Here is a 15,788-nt window from a genome sequence, read left to right as displayed (position 1 = left end):
GTTTATTCTACTGAGCTATCTCCCTGGCCCCTTGGAAAAATATTTTAAAAAAATCTACCAGCTGTGCATGGCAGCTTGTAACCTCAGCTACTTGGGAGGCTGAGGCAGGAGGATTGGAAGTTCAAGGTCAGCTTGGTTAATTTAGCAAGAATTCATCACAAAAAAAAAAAAAAAAAGAAAGAAAGAAAAGGACTGGGGATGTAGCTCAGTGAGCACTGTGCACAATTCTCAGTACCACAAACAAAACAAAATAAGATCAAACAAACAAACAACACTCTTAACAAAAAATCCAGACCATCAAACATTTAAGGGAAAGTGAACACTAATTCTCAAACCCCTCCCAAAAGTCAAGGAACAAACCCTCATATTTATACTGTGCAGCTACCATTTTTCTACCAATGTTAGAAAATGACATAAAAAAGGGTACCATGGATTTTCATTACTGATGAAAATATTATTTGGAATTTGGCAACATATTAAAAAAATTATATACCATGACTAAGTGGACTTTATGCCTGGAATGAAAAGATGAGTTCTAAATGAATCAATGTTATATATCACATTAATAGAATTAAGGCAAAACACCTCACTTGATCATCTCAGCTGAATAAGAAAAAGTGATTGGGGCCAGCCAGATAGCTCAGTGGATTAAAGTGCCTGCTTAGGCAGAGCGCAGTGGCCCCACCCCTGGAGTGTGCTGAGATGGCAATTGAGACTGGGCATGGTGGCGCGCCCCTGTAATCCTAGCATTTGGGAGGCTGAAAACAGGAGATTCAGTCTGATCGGTGTAGTGAGACCCTGTAGACCTTTAGACCCTGTCCTAAATACATTAAAAAAAAAAAAGAAAGAAAAAGCACTTGATAAAATTTAACATCCTTTCATGATAAAAACATTCAATAAAGTAGGAAGAGAAGAAACCACTCTTAATGTGATAAAAACCACATACAAAAACCCAAAGATGACATCATATGCTGGTGGAGGGTTGAATATTTCTCTTTCCTGTTTTTAGTGTGGAGTTATAGAGATTGAATCCAGGTTCATGTACATGGAAAGCAAGTACTTTACTACTCATCCACATACGTCCCAGATCCTTTTCATTACTTCTTTTTATTCTAAGACCAATAATTGTCCAGGCTGGCTTTAAACTTGTAGTCTTCCTACCTCAGTTTCTGATGCAGCTAAGATTATAGGAGAGTACCACCATGCCCAGAGGGAAGGCTTCTCTAGTAAGATCTGGAACAAGACAGAGATGCCCCATTTCATTTATACAAAGTTCTAGAACTTCTAGCTAGAGCAATTAGAAAAGAAAATAGACATGAAAATGGGAAATGGAGAGCAGCTTTGACAGTTTGCATGTGTAGTTCCAACAACTTGGGAGCCTGCCACAGAACTACTTGAGCTCAGGAATTAGAGCTATCCTGGGCAACATAACAAGAACCCATCTCAAAACAGATATGTTTGCTGATCACATGATTTTGTATGTAGAAAACCTAAGACTATATGCATACAGATATATACACAGTTGCATACCTCTTAAACCTAATGCAATAATACAGCAAAGTTACAGGTCATAAAATTGATACATAAAACTTATTCATGTTTATAAATACTAATAAAGAACAATAAAAATTAAGAAGATAATTGCATTTATATCAGCATTAAAAGGAATAAAATACTTAGGAACACATTTATCAAGACGCCAAGAGACTTGTAATTGAGTGTAGTAGTACTTGCTTGTAATCCCAACACTGGGAAGCTGAGGCAGGAGGACTACCATGAGTTTGAGGTCAAGCTGGTTACATAGCAAGACCCTGTCTCAAAAATCAAAGAGGGGCAGGGTACTTGTAACTGAAAACTACAATTAAATGGGAAGACATTCTGTGTTCATGGACTGGAAATCAGATAGTTCAGATTATAATATAAATCAAAATAATTTACAGATTTAAAGTGATCTCTACTCAAAATTCAATAGAGGTTGTTTTGCTTTTGCTGAAATGGAAGATCCCATCACAAAATTCATGGAATCTCAAGAAAACTTGAATAGCCAAATTAATCTTGAAAGAGAAAAGAGTTGGAATAGTCATTTCCTGATTTCACAATAGGCATGGTAAACAGATTTTTGGTAAAAGTGCCAAGACCATTCAATGGCGACAGGTCAGTTCTCTCAATGAGTGGTCCTGGCAAAACTGTATCTACAAGAAAAAGAATGATGTCAACCCTTCCCCTATATCATAAAAAAATTAACTTGGTCAGAGACCTAAAAATAAGAGCTAAAAGTGTAAAGTTCTCAACAGAAAATATATGGGAGAAAAACTTTAGAAATCTGGCTTTGAAGGTGATTTATTGCATATTATACCAAAACTGTAAGGACCAAAAGCAAAAGCAAATTTGAGTTTACCAAAACAAATCTATTTATGTTGTGTCAAAGGACTATTAAGAGGGCAAAAAGACAACATGTAGACTGGGAAAATCAGTTAATCATTTATCTGGTAAGTAACTGATAGCCAACATATAAAAAGAGGGGCTGGTAACATGGCTTGGGGCTGGTAAGATGGCTCAGTGGTCTAAAGCACCTACTTAAAACAAGCTTAGCAAAGCACAGGGACCACGGTTCAATCCCCTAGCACCACATGCCAGCCCGCCCCGCCCCCTGGTGGGCTTGGCTGGCCACACACACACAAAATAAATAAATAAATAAATAAATAAATAAATAAAAACATATAAAAAGAACTCATACAACTATATAAAAAGTACTCATACAACTTCAAAAACAGCTCAATTAAAAGGTGGGTGAAGGACTTGAATAGACTTGTCTCCAGAGAACTTATAATAATGGCTAATTAGCCCATGAACGGATGTCCAACATGACTAATATTAGGCAAATAAAGAGGACAAGGAGACAGTATTTTACATACAGTAGGACGGCTAATGCAAAAATTATGCAAAAAATCCTCACAAGAGTTGGCAAGGACATGGAGATATTGAAACCCTTGAAGCACTGCTGGTGGAAATGTAAAATGGTGCAACCACTGTGGAAAAGTTTGGTGATGCCTCACAAATTTAAATGGATTTTCCATGTGATCCAGCAATTCCTATGGTTCAGCAAAGAACTTAAAGGAAGAACTCAGAAACTTCTATGTCAATGTTCATAGTAATGTTATTCACAATATCCAAAAGGCAAAAGCAATGTAAATGTTTATCAAAGAATATATAAGCATAGAGAAGTATTTAGCCTTAAAAGGATTAAAATTTTAATACATACTACAACATATATGAAACTTGAAAATCTTTATGCTAAGTAAAATAAGTCAAGACATGAAAATATAGTATGATTCCACTTATGTGAGTTAATTATGGAGACAGTAGAACTAAGATTACTTTCTACTCTCTGTTGGGAGAGTGGGGAAAAGGAAATGCAGAATTACTTAATGGATAGAGTTTCAGTATGGGATAACAAAAACTCTGGAAATCAATAATTGTACAATATGAATGCATTTAATCCACTTAAAAGTGGTTGAGAACAGATTTTATGTTATATATATTTTTCAATTTTAAAATAGCTACAATCCTTTTGGAAGGATATTTAGAAATACCTAAATAAAATATATGTGGCTTACTTTTTGACCAAAGAATCTTATACATATAATATTATTTATTATAATAGTCTGTACTTGGAAGAATATTGGGAATATATATCCACAAATGAGACTGAAGATGGTACATATAATGTTCTACTCTGCAGCTACAAAAAATAAGGGCAAGAACTATAAGTTAAAATCAAATTATTTCTAGGATATATTGTTAAAAATGCAAAGTGTAGAAGAGTATAATGATGTTCCTTTCATGAAATAAAAAAGGGAAATTGAGAAAATACACACATGTCTTCATTTCTACAAAAACAACAAAATGCAAAGAATGAGAAAAAAGAACTGAAACAGCAGAGAAGAATATTTTTCAAGTATTTCTCTTTGCACAGTTTGCGGGGAATAACAGTCATGTTCTAAGTACCCTAAAATAAAAATAGCTTAAAGTAACTAGGATATTACAGGAGACACATAAAAAATATAAACAGTCACAAACGAATCTAAGTGTCAGGTTTTTTACATAATATAAAGGGCTCTAGAGCTGGGGCAGGGAACCACAGCTGTGGCTGGTTCATCCAGTGCTGCCTGAGAGTAAGGGATTAAAAAAGTACTAATTAGGCACACTGAAAGGACACAGGAGGGAAGCTTCCAATGGCCACAGTTTAGGCAACAAAATGTTAGTATTCTACAATTATTATAGTATAATAGAATAAACAAGTACTCATGAGTTCATATGGATAAAATAACTGAATAAGTAAATGAGGGGGAAAATAGCTCTTTTATACAAGTACCCTAAAATAAAAAAAACTTGATTTCAGCAGAATTTCAATTTATGTACATGAAAGGATGGTAACTAAAAAATCATCATTAGTTTAACACAAAAGTAATAACTGGGGTGTTACAAATAGGAATCATCAATGGATACTAAAGACTGAGAGGAAGGATACAGTTTTAGAATTATTAAACAGAAAAAGAAACAGCTTTTTTACACTAGAGAAAACTGGTAGAGAACACCTCAGTGAAATGTAGAAGTGACAGAAGTTAATACTTCCAGCAATAAGATAAATCAATACTATGCACCCCTACTCCACTGACATGAAGCACTGAGAAAGACACAACACCATTTTTGAACTATTCTTGATGGAACACATATCCTTAAATGAGTATGTGAGAGAACATCAGACAGATGGGTAGACCTGTACCACCTAACCAGCGAGTACTCTTCACATGTGCCAAGATTATGAAGCCCAAGGGAGACAGTAGCTGCCACAGACAGAAGAGACTAAGGATCTTGACACAAGAATGCAATGTGGGAAAATAGGTCATGAAAAGGCATTAAAGGCAAAGCTAGTGACACCTGCACAAGGTCTATACATTAGTTAATAATATTGTATCAATGTTAAGTTTCATTTTTGTTTTGTAAGATGATAATTTTAGGGTTATGTGAGTAAAGGTCATGTGGGAATTTATAACTTTCTGTAAATATAAAGTTATTTTTTTTTAGTTGAAAAAAGAAAACAACATATCCAAATTTTTGGTGCCCATAGTTTTGTGGATTCATAATTACTCACAATGCTGAACACCATTATTCATTATTTTATCTTAAAATTAGAAAATTTTGGGCTGGCCAAATAGCTAAGTGGATTAAAGCACCTGCAAGCAGATGCAGGGGCCACAGATTCAATCTGCCAGCCTACTGTGCTGGCCCCACCACCGGGGTGCACTGAGATGGCAACTGAGACTGGGCATGGTGGTGCTTTCTTGTAATTCCAGCTCTTGGGAGGCTGTAAACACGTGGATCACTATGAGTCCGATCTAGTAGTGAGACCCTGAACACCCTGTAGACCCCCAAAATAAAAAAAAATTTTTTTGAAAGAAAATATTATATCTCCACATTCTCTAGTCCCTATCCCTAATTTGTTTGTATCATAAGAGTGATGTTGTGTTACAATATATTTGCTAACACAGTATTTTCACCCATGACAGTTCTTGAAAATAGGGACCAATGGTTACTCATTTCTACATGCTGTGACCTTGTGACAAGGCCTTCTTCTTACAGTCAATGCTCATGGAGTATATTGTGAATGAATGAGAGTACATAAAAGATCTCAGTGCTATAGAAATTATGTACTTACGTTCCACAAAGGAAGTAAAGAGCATTCTAAACCTGCTAAGCCGACTACCTTCATCTGCCCACATCCGTATCACTCCAACTCCTGTTTTGAGCATTACATCATTGGCCACAGTGCTGCAAAACTTGGCTTTCAGATTTTCAATAGCACTGCTTCCATCATAGACTGCAACGAAGTTTCTCTTGCATTCATTTGAGTGCTCCATTTGATAATCTAAAAATCTCAAATAAATCTGTAAAATTAAAAAATACTGCTTTAAAATCCCTTTTTCCCCTACTTCTCAATGTTCATAGTGTACATATCAGATTGAATTACAATAGCTGAGAGAAAACAAAACACAAAAACTTGATGCCTAAACAGTTTAAGATCTAAGACTAATGGTCTGTTTCTTTGTCTTAATAATGGAACCAAGCATTAAGGCATGTAAACTTTTAATTTTATCTACAAAGAGAATAAGCTTTCACATTTTATATTTTCCTCATAAAAACCACCTTAAGGATCATTCATAACTTTATTATTTTAATAATCAGTGTGTCCATTTTAATTTTTCTACCTAATTTAAAATCAGAGTTTATAGGTTATGTAAAAACATGTAGCTCCTGCTTTTGCTGGAACACAACAGAAATATTATGCTCTTTATAACAATTCAACCCCCACAATGTCCTCTCATTTACTTGACCATTTTTCTATTTTTTGTACACTTAAATTGTTTTAAGATTCACTCCTTAACTTTTTCTACATTATCAGACAAAGTAAAGACCATTAACATCTTCTTTATATAAAATTTAGAGGCAGTTTACTAATTAAAATATATATGGCTCATTCTTGTTCAAAGATATCCTTTACTTCTGTACCTGTGGGTTTAGAAGGAATTTAAACATCAACCTATAAAAGAACCCACTTATCAAAACAGGTACTGTTTCCATCATGAGAGATTCAGGAACTTGTCCAGGGTTCTTCTGGGTCAGGGTCTGAACTCAGTTCATCTTGACTCTATGAAGTATTTTTCATTCCATGGATGGGTTCCCTTACATGTGTCCTTGTGCACATACATTCTATTTTTTGGACCTAGTGGTGTATGTGTGATACTACAACTAAAATTTTACTGAGTACATCATAACATCTTCCACTGAATTTGCTACTGAAGACATCAAATAGGTACTCTTGTTACTTTTGATTTAAAAGGCTTAGTAAAACAAAAACAGTCCCCTCTAAAATTGATGGCATAAAAACACAATTAAAAATATAGTTCAAATTTTGACTAACTTTATCTGAAACCACCAGTTTGACATTTCTACAAGCATAGTGGGAAATAAGTAATGAAATAGATTTGCCATTCTAAATGATACAAGATCTTTGTGAATGTGTTCTAACCTTTGGGCAGCATGTTTTTGAAAACAGGTTCTATGGTGACAGATAATACAGTATTTTTCTCTCAGACTGTAAGGTCTTCCAACTAGAGACTTTTGGTACACCCTACCCAGTGTAATTGTTGCACACAGTGGGTAGAGTGACTAGATTTGTAAACTATAGATTGGTAGTACTAAATATTGGTAAGACCATCAAAATGTTTGAAGTTATTTACTTTCTGCTTTTAATACAAAGAAACATGGTTATAAGCAAGTCAACAGTAAATACTCTTCAAAGGCATTTTTATTTTTAGAGTTAAAGGAAAACTATGACCATATAACATTTCTGTTGTGACCACAACTGAATACTCTAGTTGTTTAGTTCAACCAATTTTTAGAAAATATTGTTAGCAATATGAATGGGACGAAATGTGGAAGGCACAAAGTACTCACACTCCAGGTGTTATGAAAAGACATCTTGTATTAGAAACCCTTGACCTCTTATCCTATGCTTGTGTGCCAAACAGGGGGGTGGAAAGTTACTAGAATAGGGCCGGTGAGATAGCTCAGCAGACTAAGTGCCTGCTTAGGCAAGCACAGAGACCAACGTTCGATCCCTGGCAGCACATGCAGCACTGGCCCTGCTCCGGGGCACACTAAGCCAGTCACCAAGACTGGGTGTGGTGGTGCATGCCTGTAATCCCAGTGCTGGGGAAGCTGAAACAGGAGGATCGTTATGAATCCGAGCTGTGTAGTGAGATCCTGTAAAAAAACAACAACAAACTGTCTATGTATGTATGTATGTATGTATGTATGTATGTATGTATGTATCTATCTATCTATCTATCTATCTATCTATCTATCTATCTATCTATCTGTATCTCCCGGGGATCAAGGGGGAGAGTTTGGTCTCTTTTCCTGGACAAATATGTACAAATAGAAATCTGAATCCCTCTCCTTGGAGTGGAATGGTCTAGTCTTGACTTGAGGTGAAACTAGTGGGTAGAGCAAGACACTTGACAGTCTCATCAAGCCGATTCCCTTCACCTAGCCTCAGTTTACTGTAAAAAGGACTACTTTGAATCTCTTTATGTTGACAGGTATTACAGTGGATTTAGATACTTTCTCCAATTGGTTCCAAACTCTAGTAGTGAAAAGAATTGCTAGTGTTTTGGAATTTGAGAAGATCTCAACAACGGTGAAATGAAATCCTAGAAATCTACTCCCATTATGGAAAGGACACTGATGAAAACAGTAAAACAGTTTTGTATATTTATCAGTACATTTTAATAAATTACCTTCTGTGTTTATGTAAGTACTCTGAATGTTTTCCTTGAATATCACCGATTAACTAGTTTGTTTCATCTTGGGTGTGCAAGGATTATGGTGGCTTTTTTTTTTTTTTCCTCTGAACATCTTTGTGCATTTAGCACTGGGGATGGGAATGAGGTTCAGTGACAAAATATGCATGCATGAGGCCTTGGGTCTGATCCCCAGTACTTCAGAGCCAATCTACCTACCCACTCACCCACCCAAAAAACCCATCACCATGAGCACACCACAATATTGGGCTGTTTGTGTTCTTGAGTTTGGGGTTCTGTCTCAAACTAAAAAGGATCCTCTTGCCTCAACCTCTCTTCTCTTTCACAGAGAAAACTTACTTTCTACCAAATACTGTATAAGTTTACATTTTTTAATGATGTTTTAATTTTTGTGTAAGATATAAGGTATACGTAAAGTTATTTTAAAATTTTCCAATATTGGTATCAAATTGTTCTATTCCTATCTGTTGAACACTCCTTTTCCCATTGAACTGCCTTTTATCTGTTAAAACCAACTAATGATACTGTATAAATCTCTTGTTTGGGCTTTTTCTTCTCTCCCACTGACCTATTTTTGTCCTCTTGTCAGTATCTCACTGTCTTGATTACTGAAGCTTTATGGTAAATGCTGAAATCAAGTGATCAGTCTTCCACCTTTACTCTTTTTCAAAAATTATTTTGGGCTTTATAACTCACCTGTTATTTTTATTTTTTTTTTTTTTTCTTTTTGAGACAGGGTCCTGCTATGCAGTTCAGGCTGGCCTTGAGCTCACTTGCAGCCAAGGTTGGTCTCAAACTCACAAGGATCCTCTTGCCTCTGCCTCCCAAGTACTATAATTACAGGCATGTGCCACTATGCCCAGTCACTAAGTTCTAAATTAGTTCCATAATACTTAAAAAATATAACTGAGAATGTTTTTTTTTTTTTTTTGAGACAGGGTCTCACTACATAGTTCATGCTAACTTTGAACTCATTTCGTAGCTCAGGCTGGCCTTGAATTCATGGTGATCTTCTTGTCTCAGTTTTCTGAGTGCTGGGATTATAAGGGCACACCACCATGCCCAGCAATGATGAGTATTTTGATGAAACTGTCTTCAACCATATGAATCAATTTTGGAAAAAAAATAAATTTTAGTATTGCACAGACTATCAATATGCATACTTGGTGCATCTTTCTATTTGGATTGGTCTTTGGATGTTTTCATCAGGGGTCTATATGTTTCAGTTTATAGATGGTATGTGCACTTCTTAATGGGGAATGATTTTAATTTATTTATTTGGTACAGAGTCTCACTATGCAGCTTGGACTTATAATGATCCTTCTGCCTCAGCCTCCCCAGTGCTGGGATTACAGGCATGCACCACCACATCTGGTTTCCGTGGCCAGCATGGCGTGCCCGGAATGGCATGCAGTACTGGTGACTGAATTTGACACCTTATGCTTGCTAGGCAGGTGCTTATGCCACTGAGCTATCTTCCAAGCCCTGGGGAGTGAGTTTTAAATGGTACTGTTTTCTCAAGTTTGAACTCCAGTTGGTATTGCTAGTATACAGTGATATAAAAAATTTTGGTATGTTGAAATAAACTTATTTGTTCCAGGAGCATTTTTGGATAGATTTTTAAATATAAACACTCAATCACATTACATAAAAATATTTTATTTTTTCCTTTTTAATCTGTATAACTTTTTGGTCTGGACTGCACATTTTATTAAATTGGTTTTTACATGATTCCATTTGATCCTCACAACAACCTTGTGAGGTAAGCAATATCAGTTTATCGATAATGAAATTACAAGGATAATATAAATTTACTTTCTAGATAATGAAGTTAAACGGGTTAAGTGACTTTTCCAGCTAGCTAGTCAGAAGCAGAAACAGAATAATTATTGCCTTTAAGTTGAGGTTCTTTTCTCTAAACCTCATAGCTTCTGAGAGTATAATTTTATATATGACACTTATTTTCTAGAAAGTGATAGAAAAGTGATAATATAAAATTATATAACTTATTTACAAATTATATAAACATAAACATACTATGATAGATTAGAATTAATTTGGTACGCTGTAACATTATAGAAGCAAACTTAAGGAATTCAACATGGCCAGCTCTTGGTGCAGAAATATTTATACATTGCCCTCATTCTTGAATCACAGGTTAGAGAAGGAAATGTAGGTTATTAGTCATTTTTTTTTTTTTGGATAACGATTTGAACACAGTATCCTATTGTCTTTGCGCTTTTATTCTTCTTCAGATAGTTCTGATACTAATCTTTTTTTGGGGAACTCTGGGGGTTAAACCTGAGGCCTTTTAATTGAGGTACATACCAGCCTTTAAAATTTTATTTTAGACAGGCTTTTACTAAGTCATTAAGTTGTGGGTGTTGGGCTCAAAACTTTTTTTGGGGGGCAATAATTAAATAGAATTTGACTTTTGGAATTTCACATGTAATTCTTTCAATTCTCATCAAGGTGACCTTATTAAGGAGACTCTCCAAGTTAGCTCTTTAAAAAAAAAAAACAAAACAACTGATGCTTAATCTAGTCATTTTATCTGCCCTGCTACACTTCATTTACTTCTATTTGAATTATGTACAATGACAGTTTCAAAATTTCTTAGATCCAAATTTCTTCCACAAATTTACATGGGCTTAAACTTTTGATCCCCCCTCCTCAATTTCTCAGAATGCTGGGATTACAGTGGTGTGCCATATCAGACTTCATCAAATCTTTTAATAACTGTATGTCTTATTTATAGATCTATTTGATTGTTAAAAAGTATACTTAATCATTTTCTTTCCCATCTTTTTGTTTCTTGCAGGATATCTAATATATTTAAATTCTTAGAGACCTAAGAAACTTCTTTCTGTTGGTCTGCTTACCTGATGGGTGAGTTGTGAGGACAGATTGCTTCTAATTTGAGATTCTGAGGTTTTCAGTGGTGATTTATTAGTGCCAAACCTGAAACCACATGGTCATTTTGGATTTATATCTGCTAGATGCCTTAAAGGTTTTATGAGACCATTATCATTTTGTTAATTTTTGGGTTTAGCAGCTCCTGGATTGAACATGAAATGTAGATTCATATCCCAAACACAAAAGTAAGCTTTTAGGTATATATAGTGTTAGAGGAGATCCCAGCTCTCCTCCACCCACTTCTAAGAACTAAAACCAGAAAAAATATGTTTCCTTGTCAGTGACATGTGTTAGTATAATTCTTTTCCTAATTACCCTGTTCGTGTCAATCTTTTTTTTTTTTTTATGGTTCTAGCTTTATTTAAGGAAGTTTCATGAGTGCTAGCTTCTTTTTCTTTCCTCTCTCAATGTGGGTGTTCAAGTTTCTGCTATGTTTACACTTGGGCAATAATAGGCTATTGAAGTTATCCAGGGGCATTGGTAACATCAATTTCAGTTTATTACTGTAATTTATAGTTACCTTTCTTCATTTGTAGTATATGCTCTTAAAAAGCTACTTGTTAACTTTTGCCCAATGTTTCTAAGTGCAACCTGGTGGGTTTTCTGGTATTTAATCTCTAGTCTTACCTTAACCATAAACCTGATTTTTATGATTCCTTCAAAGTACATTCTTCACTCTTTGTTTTTCTTCAACACGTGTATGTAGGGTGATCAAAATGTATGATGAATGTTTAAATAATCCTCAAAATATTCACTTTTTACTTCAATCATGCATATCTCATTGCTCTTTGTAATGTTTTTTACTGCACTAAGTTTTAAAAATTTAAACATTCATTGTATTTGTTAATCAGCCCTTGTATATACTAAAACCAATTTTAACTAGAGGTATAAATTAAAAGCAAAAATAGCAGTGCATCTCAATGTGTCAGAATAATTTAAAAATGTTTCTCTACAATACTTTTTAATAAGTACATGGTCAGTGACTCTATATGCTGAACAGTGAGTACACAGAAATAGGCTCAAAGTATTTGTATTTTTTGAAACAACTATAAGTAGCATTGTTTCCCTGACTTTTTTCTCAGCTATCAGTTCATTATGGTATATAGATTAGTTCCTTTTTTTTTTGCAGTCCTGGTGATGGAACTCAGGATCTTGCACTTGCCAGGCAAGCACTTATTCTACTGAACTAGCTCCCCGGCCCCATCGTGATATATAGAAAAACTACTGATTTTTTTTTTTAAATCAGTAAAATAGTTTAATATACTTTAAATAACTACTGATTTTTAAATGTTGATTTTGTATCCTGTCAACATGTTTATGTCTTGCACTGTTATGACCAACTCCATGACCTTCAAGAAGACAAGCCTCGATTTTATGGAGACTTTGTTAAATAAGGTCTCACTCTGTGGCCCAGGCTGACCTTGAACTCATGATCCTACTGCCTCTGCTTCCACTAAGTAGCTGGGATTAGGGGAACATTCTACTGTGCCTGGCTAATTTTTAAAACAATAGTATCAATTTATATAGTCAAGGAATATTGCCATGAACCCAAAATTAACAAGTACACAAGCCATGTCATATTATGTTATTTGAAATGACTAAATACACAGCAATACCTTAGCTTTTGGAGTAGCTTTAATTGTCCAAATGCAATCAACTGCTTGGCCTGGTTTTGTTTTCTCTTCTTGTTCTACCTGACTGGAACGCACTATTCCATCAGCTCCTGATAGCTCAAACTGGCAATCTAGAAAGAATAAATGAATGATGTTCAAAGGAAAATAAAACTGATCAAAAATACCATGGGGAAAAAGAGGTAATATACTAAACCTGGGATAGGATTTAAAATACCTCCTAGGTAAGTAAAGTCTGGATCTGTAACAGAAAAAGAAGATAGTCATTGGGACAGATATCTTAAAGTTATACATTTTAAGACTTGTCAAAGCTTCATGTAAAAGCAATGTAAAAGAAGCTTTTATTGATATAGACTACATGCAACTAGTCAATTACAAACGTGCTTATAGAATCACTTAATGATAATACTTATACTTCACAATATCATAATTTATGCTACCAACTACCAGAAGTAGTAGCTAGTCCACTAACAGATGAACAGATAAGCCAGTGTAGCAGTGCATGCCTGTAATCTCAGCACCTGGGAGGCTGATGAAGGAGGACTGCTATGAGTTTGAGATCATCCTGTACTAAATAGTGAGTTCAAGACCAGTCAGAACTATACAACGAAACTCTGTCTCAAGATGAGGCCCAGTGAGACAGTTCAGCAGACTAAGCACCTGCTTAGGCAAGCACAGGGACTGGGGTTCAATCCCTGGTACCACATGCCAAGTCGGCCCCACCCCAAGATGTGCTGAGATGGCTATAGAGACAGGGCATGTGGTGCATGCCTGTCATCCCAGTGTTGGGGAGGCTGAAAACAGGAGGATCACTATGAGTCCGAGCTGTGTGGTGAGACCCTGCCCAATTACATTAAAAAAAGGATAAACAGGTAAATAAAATGTGGTCTATGAAGTAGAATATCATTCAGTTTTTAAAAGGCATGAAATTCCTTTTTGCTGAATCATAATTTTTTTTTATTTTGAAGAGCAAAAACAAAAGCAAAAAGAAATAGCAGAAACAATGACAGAAATAGGAAAACATATAGCAGTACATATGTTACTGATATTTAAAACAAGAATAGCTAATTAACAATGGTTACCTTATCTATTTTTATTGTCAGATCTGTTGCTCCGATTAACAAAAATAGTTATGCAAGATTGAACAAATAATTGACTATTAGTGTTTACTTTCAAGAAACCTTAACTTTTTCTTGTCTTTCGTTTTTCTTAAAATTTAATTTAATTTTGAAAAAGTTGTTTATTAAAGTTTTTTTTTAAACTTTGAAACCACAATGCTAGATTGAATCAGACACCTGAGCTTAAATATGGCATGGTTTCTTTTATACAAGAAACCCGAAGTATAAATAAATAAAATAACAGAAAATAAATCCTTCCTTAGAATGAAAAAAAAAAAAAAAAAAGGGCGACAGCTTTTATGTAAGTGGGAAGGGAACCAAAAAATAGAGAAGTAAAAAGAATTAAGTTGTGTCTATACATGTACCAAATACCACAAAGTATATAACTAATGTGAAACATGCGCACATAAAAACTTTTTTTTTCTTAAGTGGATAGTGGTGATGGTTGCAAAACACTGTGAATATACTTAATACTATTGAATTACATTCTTAAAAGTGGTTAAAAAGTAAATTTTATGTTATATATTGTACTACAATAAAAGTAAGTTTTTAAAAATTACAAACATAGGTGTCTTAAAAAAGGTTTTTGAAAGTTCAGACAGAACCTTAATATACCAAACTGCCAGAATAAAAAACTGCTGGGCAGCCTCAAATGTCTCCGAACCCTTTGTCTGGAAAACTTATTTCACACAGTTTATTATATGGAACAGTATACTCTATTCTGGTTACAACTGTCTTTAATTCGATATACCTTACAAAGTTATCAAGTTACAAACTGGGAAAATGGAATAAATTGCTAACTTAATTTTAATATATTTCAGAGACTTTTTTTTTGGAGACAGTGTCTTATGTAGTTCAGGCTGGCCTTAAACTCACTACTGTAGCCAGGCTGGCCTTGAACCCACAGCGATCCTAAGTGCTAGGAATATAGGAATGGTCCACCATGCCCTACATAGTCTATGCTTTTTTTAACTTAAACTTTTAGCAAGGAAATGTCAAAAAGCTCTAAATCCTAAATGGCACAGGGGCTGGTGGTCATACCAGCTATCTGGCAAATTAATCCTATTTTTTTCATACATAGGCAAGAATTTTAAGATATCATTATTGTGCTAATAAAATTTCTCTACTCCAATTACTAACTTTTCACCATCAATTCATTTTTCTCTAGCTATATCATTCCTTAGGGATATTTTATAAACATGATTTTAAGTAATAACAGACACAGGCATATATTAATTTTGCATATCTAACACAGTGTTTTTCTTTTATTTAATAATTATTCTGCACAATCTGCAGTATATTATAAAGGAAACATAACAGTGGAAAAACCTTGCCTAGAAAGGTGGAATCTATCTAGTCTTGGGTATGCCACTGGATAAGGTAATCATTTCATCTCTTACTTCCATATCTATAAAATAGTATATTACATACTCCTTATTACACTACCATTAATAGCATAATTTTTTTTTTCAGGGCATGGCATACTGTTATTTGAATAAATAACACAACAATACATTTGAGTAGTAAATAATGACAATAATAATAATAAACCATTAATTATTTTTTACAGAGTCAAAATAGCAGATGTATCTTGTTAATAAATATTTTGGATTTGGAAAAATCTAATAATTTATCAAAATTAATGCTTGTTTTACAACTAGATCATCTTGGTAATGCTTAAACAAGCAGGAATATTTTAACAATTCCCCAATTATTTTCACATAAAGACATTTAAC

The 15,788-nt window shown here is 34.5% G+C and overlaps 1 protein-coding gene across 3 annotated transcripts in view; it reads right to left on the bottom strand.

The window, feature by feature from the left end:
• Positions 1 to 15,788, bottom strand: part of Neto2 (neuropilin and tolloid like 2) — a 71,498-nt gene that overhangs the window by 19,730 nt on the left and 35,980 nt on the right. Inside the window, exons 5-7 of one of the 3 annotated variants that reach the window (XM_023713059.1) lie at positions 13,152 to 13,175; positions 12,920 to 13,047; positions 5,720 to 5,948 (exon numbers count right to left, since the gene is read on the bottom strand). In XM_023713059.1, the coding sequence (XP_023568827.1) occupies positions 5,720 to 5,948; positions 12,920 to 13,047; positions 13,152 to 13,175 (381 nt within the window). Of the gene's footprint in view, positions 1 to 5,719; positions 5,949 to 12,919; positions 13,048 to 13,130; positions 13,176 to 15,788 lie in introns of all 3 variants that reach the window. The other 2 variants (XM_004629194.2, XM_023713060.1) reach the window with 2 other exon arrangements.

The sequence above is a fragment of the Octodon degus genome, unplaced genomic scaffold (genome assembly GCF_000260255.1).
Source record: "Octodon degus isolate 3935 unplaced genomic scaffold, OctDeg1.0 scaffold00028, whole genome shotgun sequence".
In the NCBI taxonomy this organism is placed as follows: domain Eukaryota; kingdom Metazoa; phylum Chordata; class Mammalia; order Rodentia; family Octodontidae; genus Octodon; species Octodon degus.
Note: the sequence above shows the minus strand (reverse complement) of the source record. Positions and strands in the feature narration are given on the sequence as shown.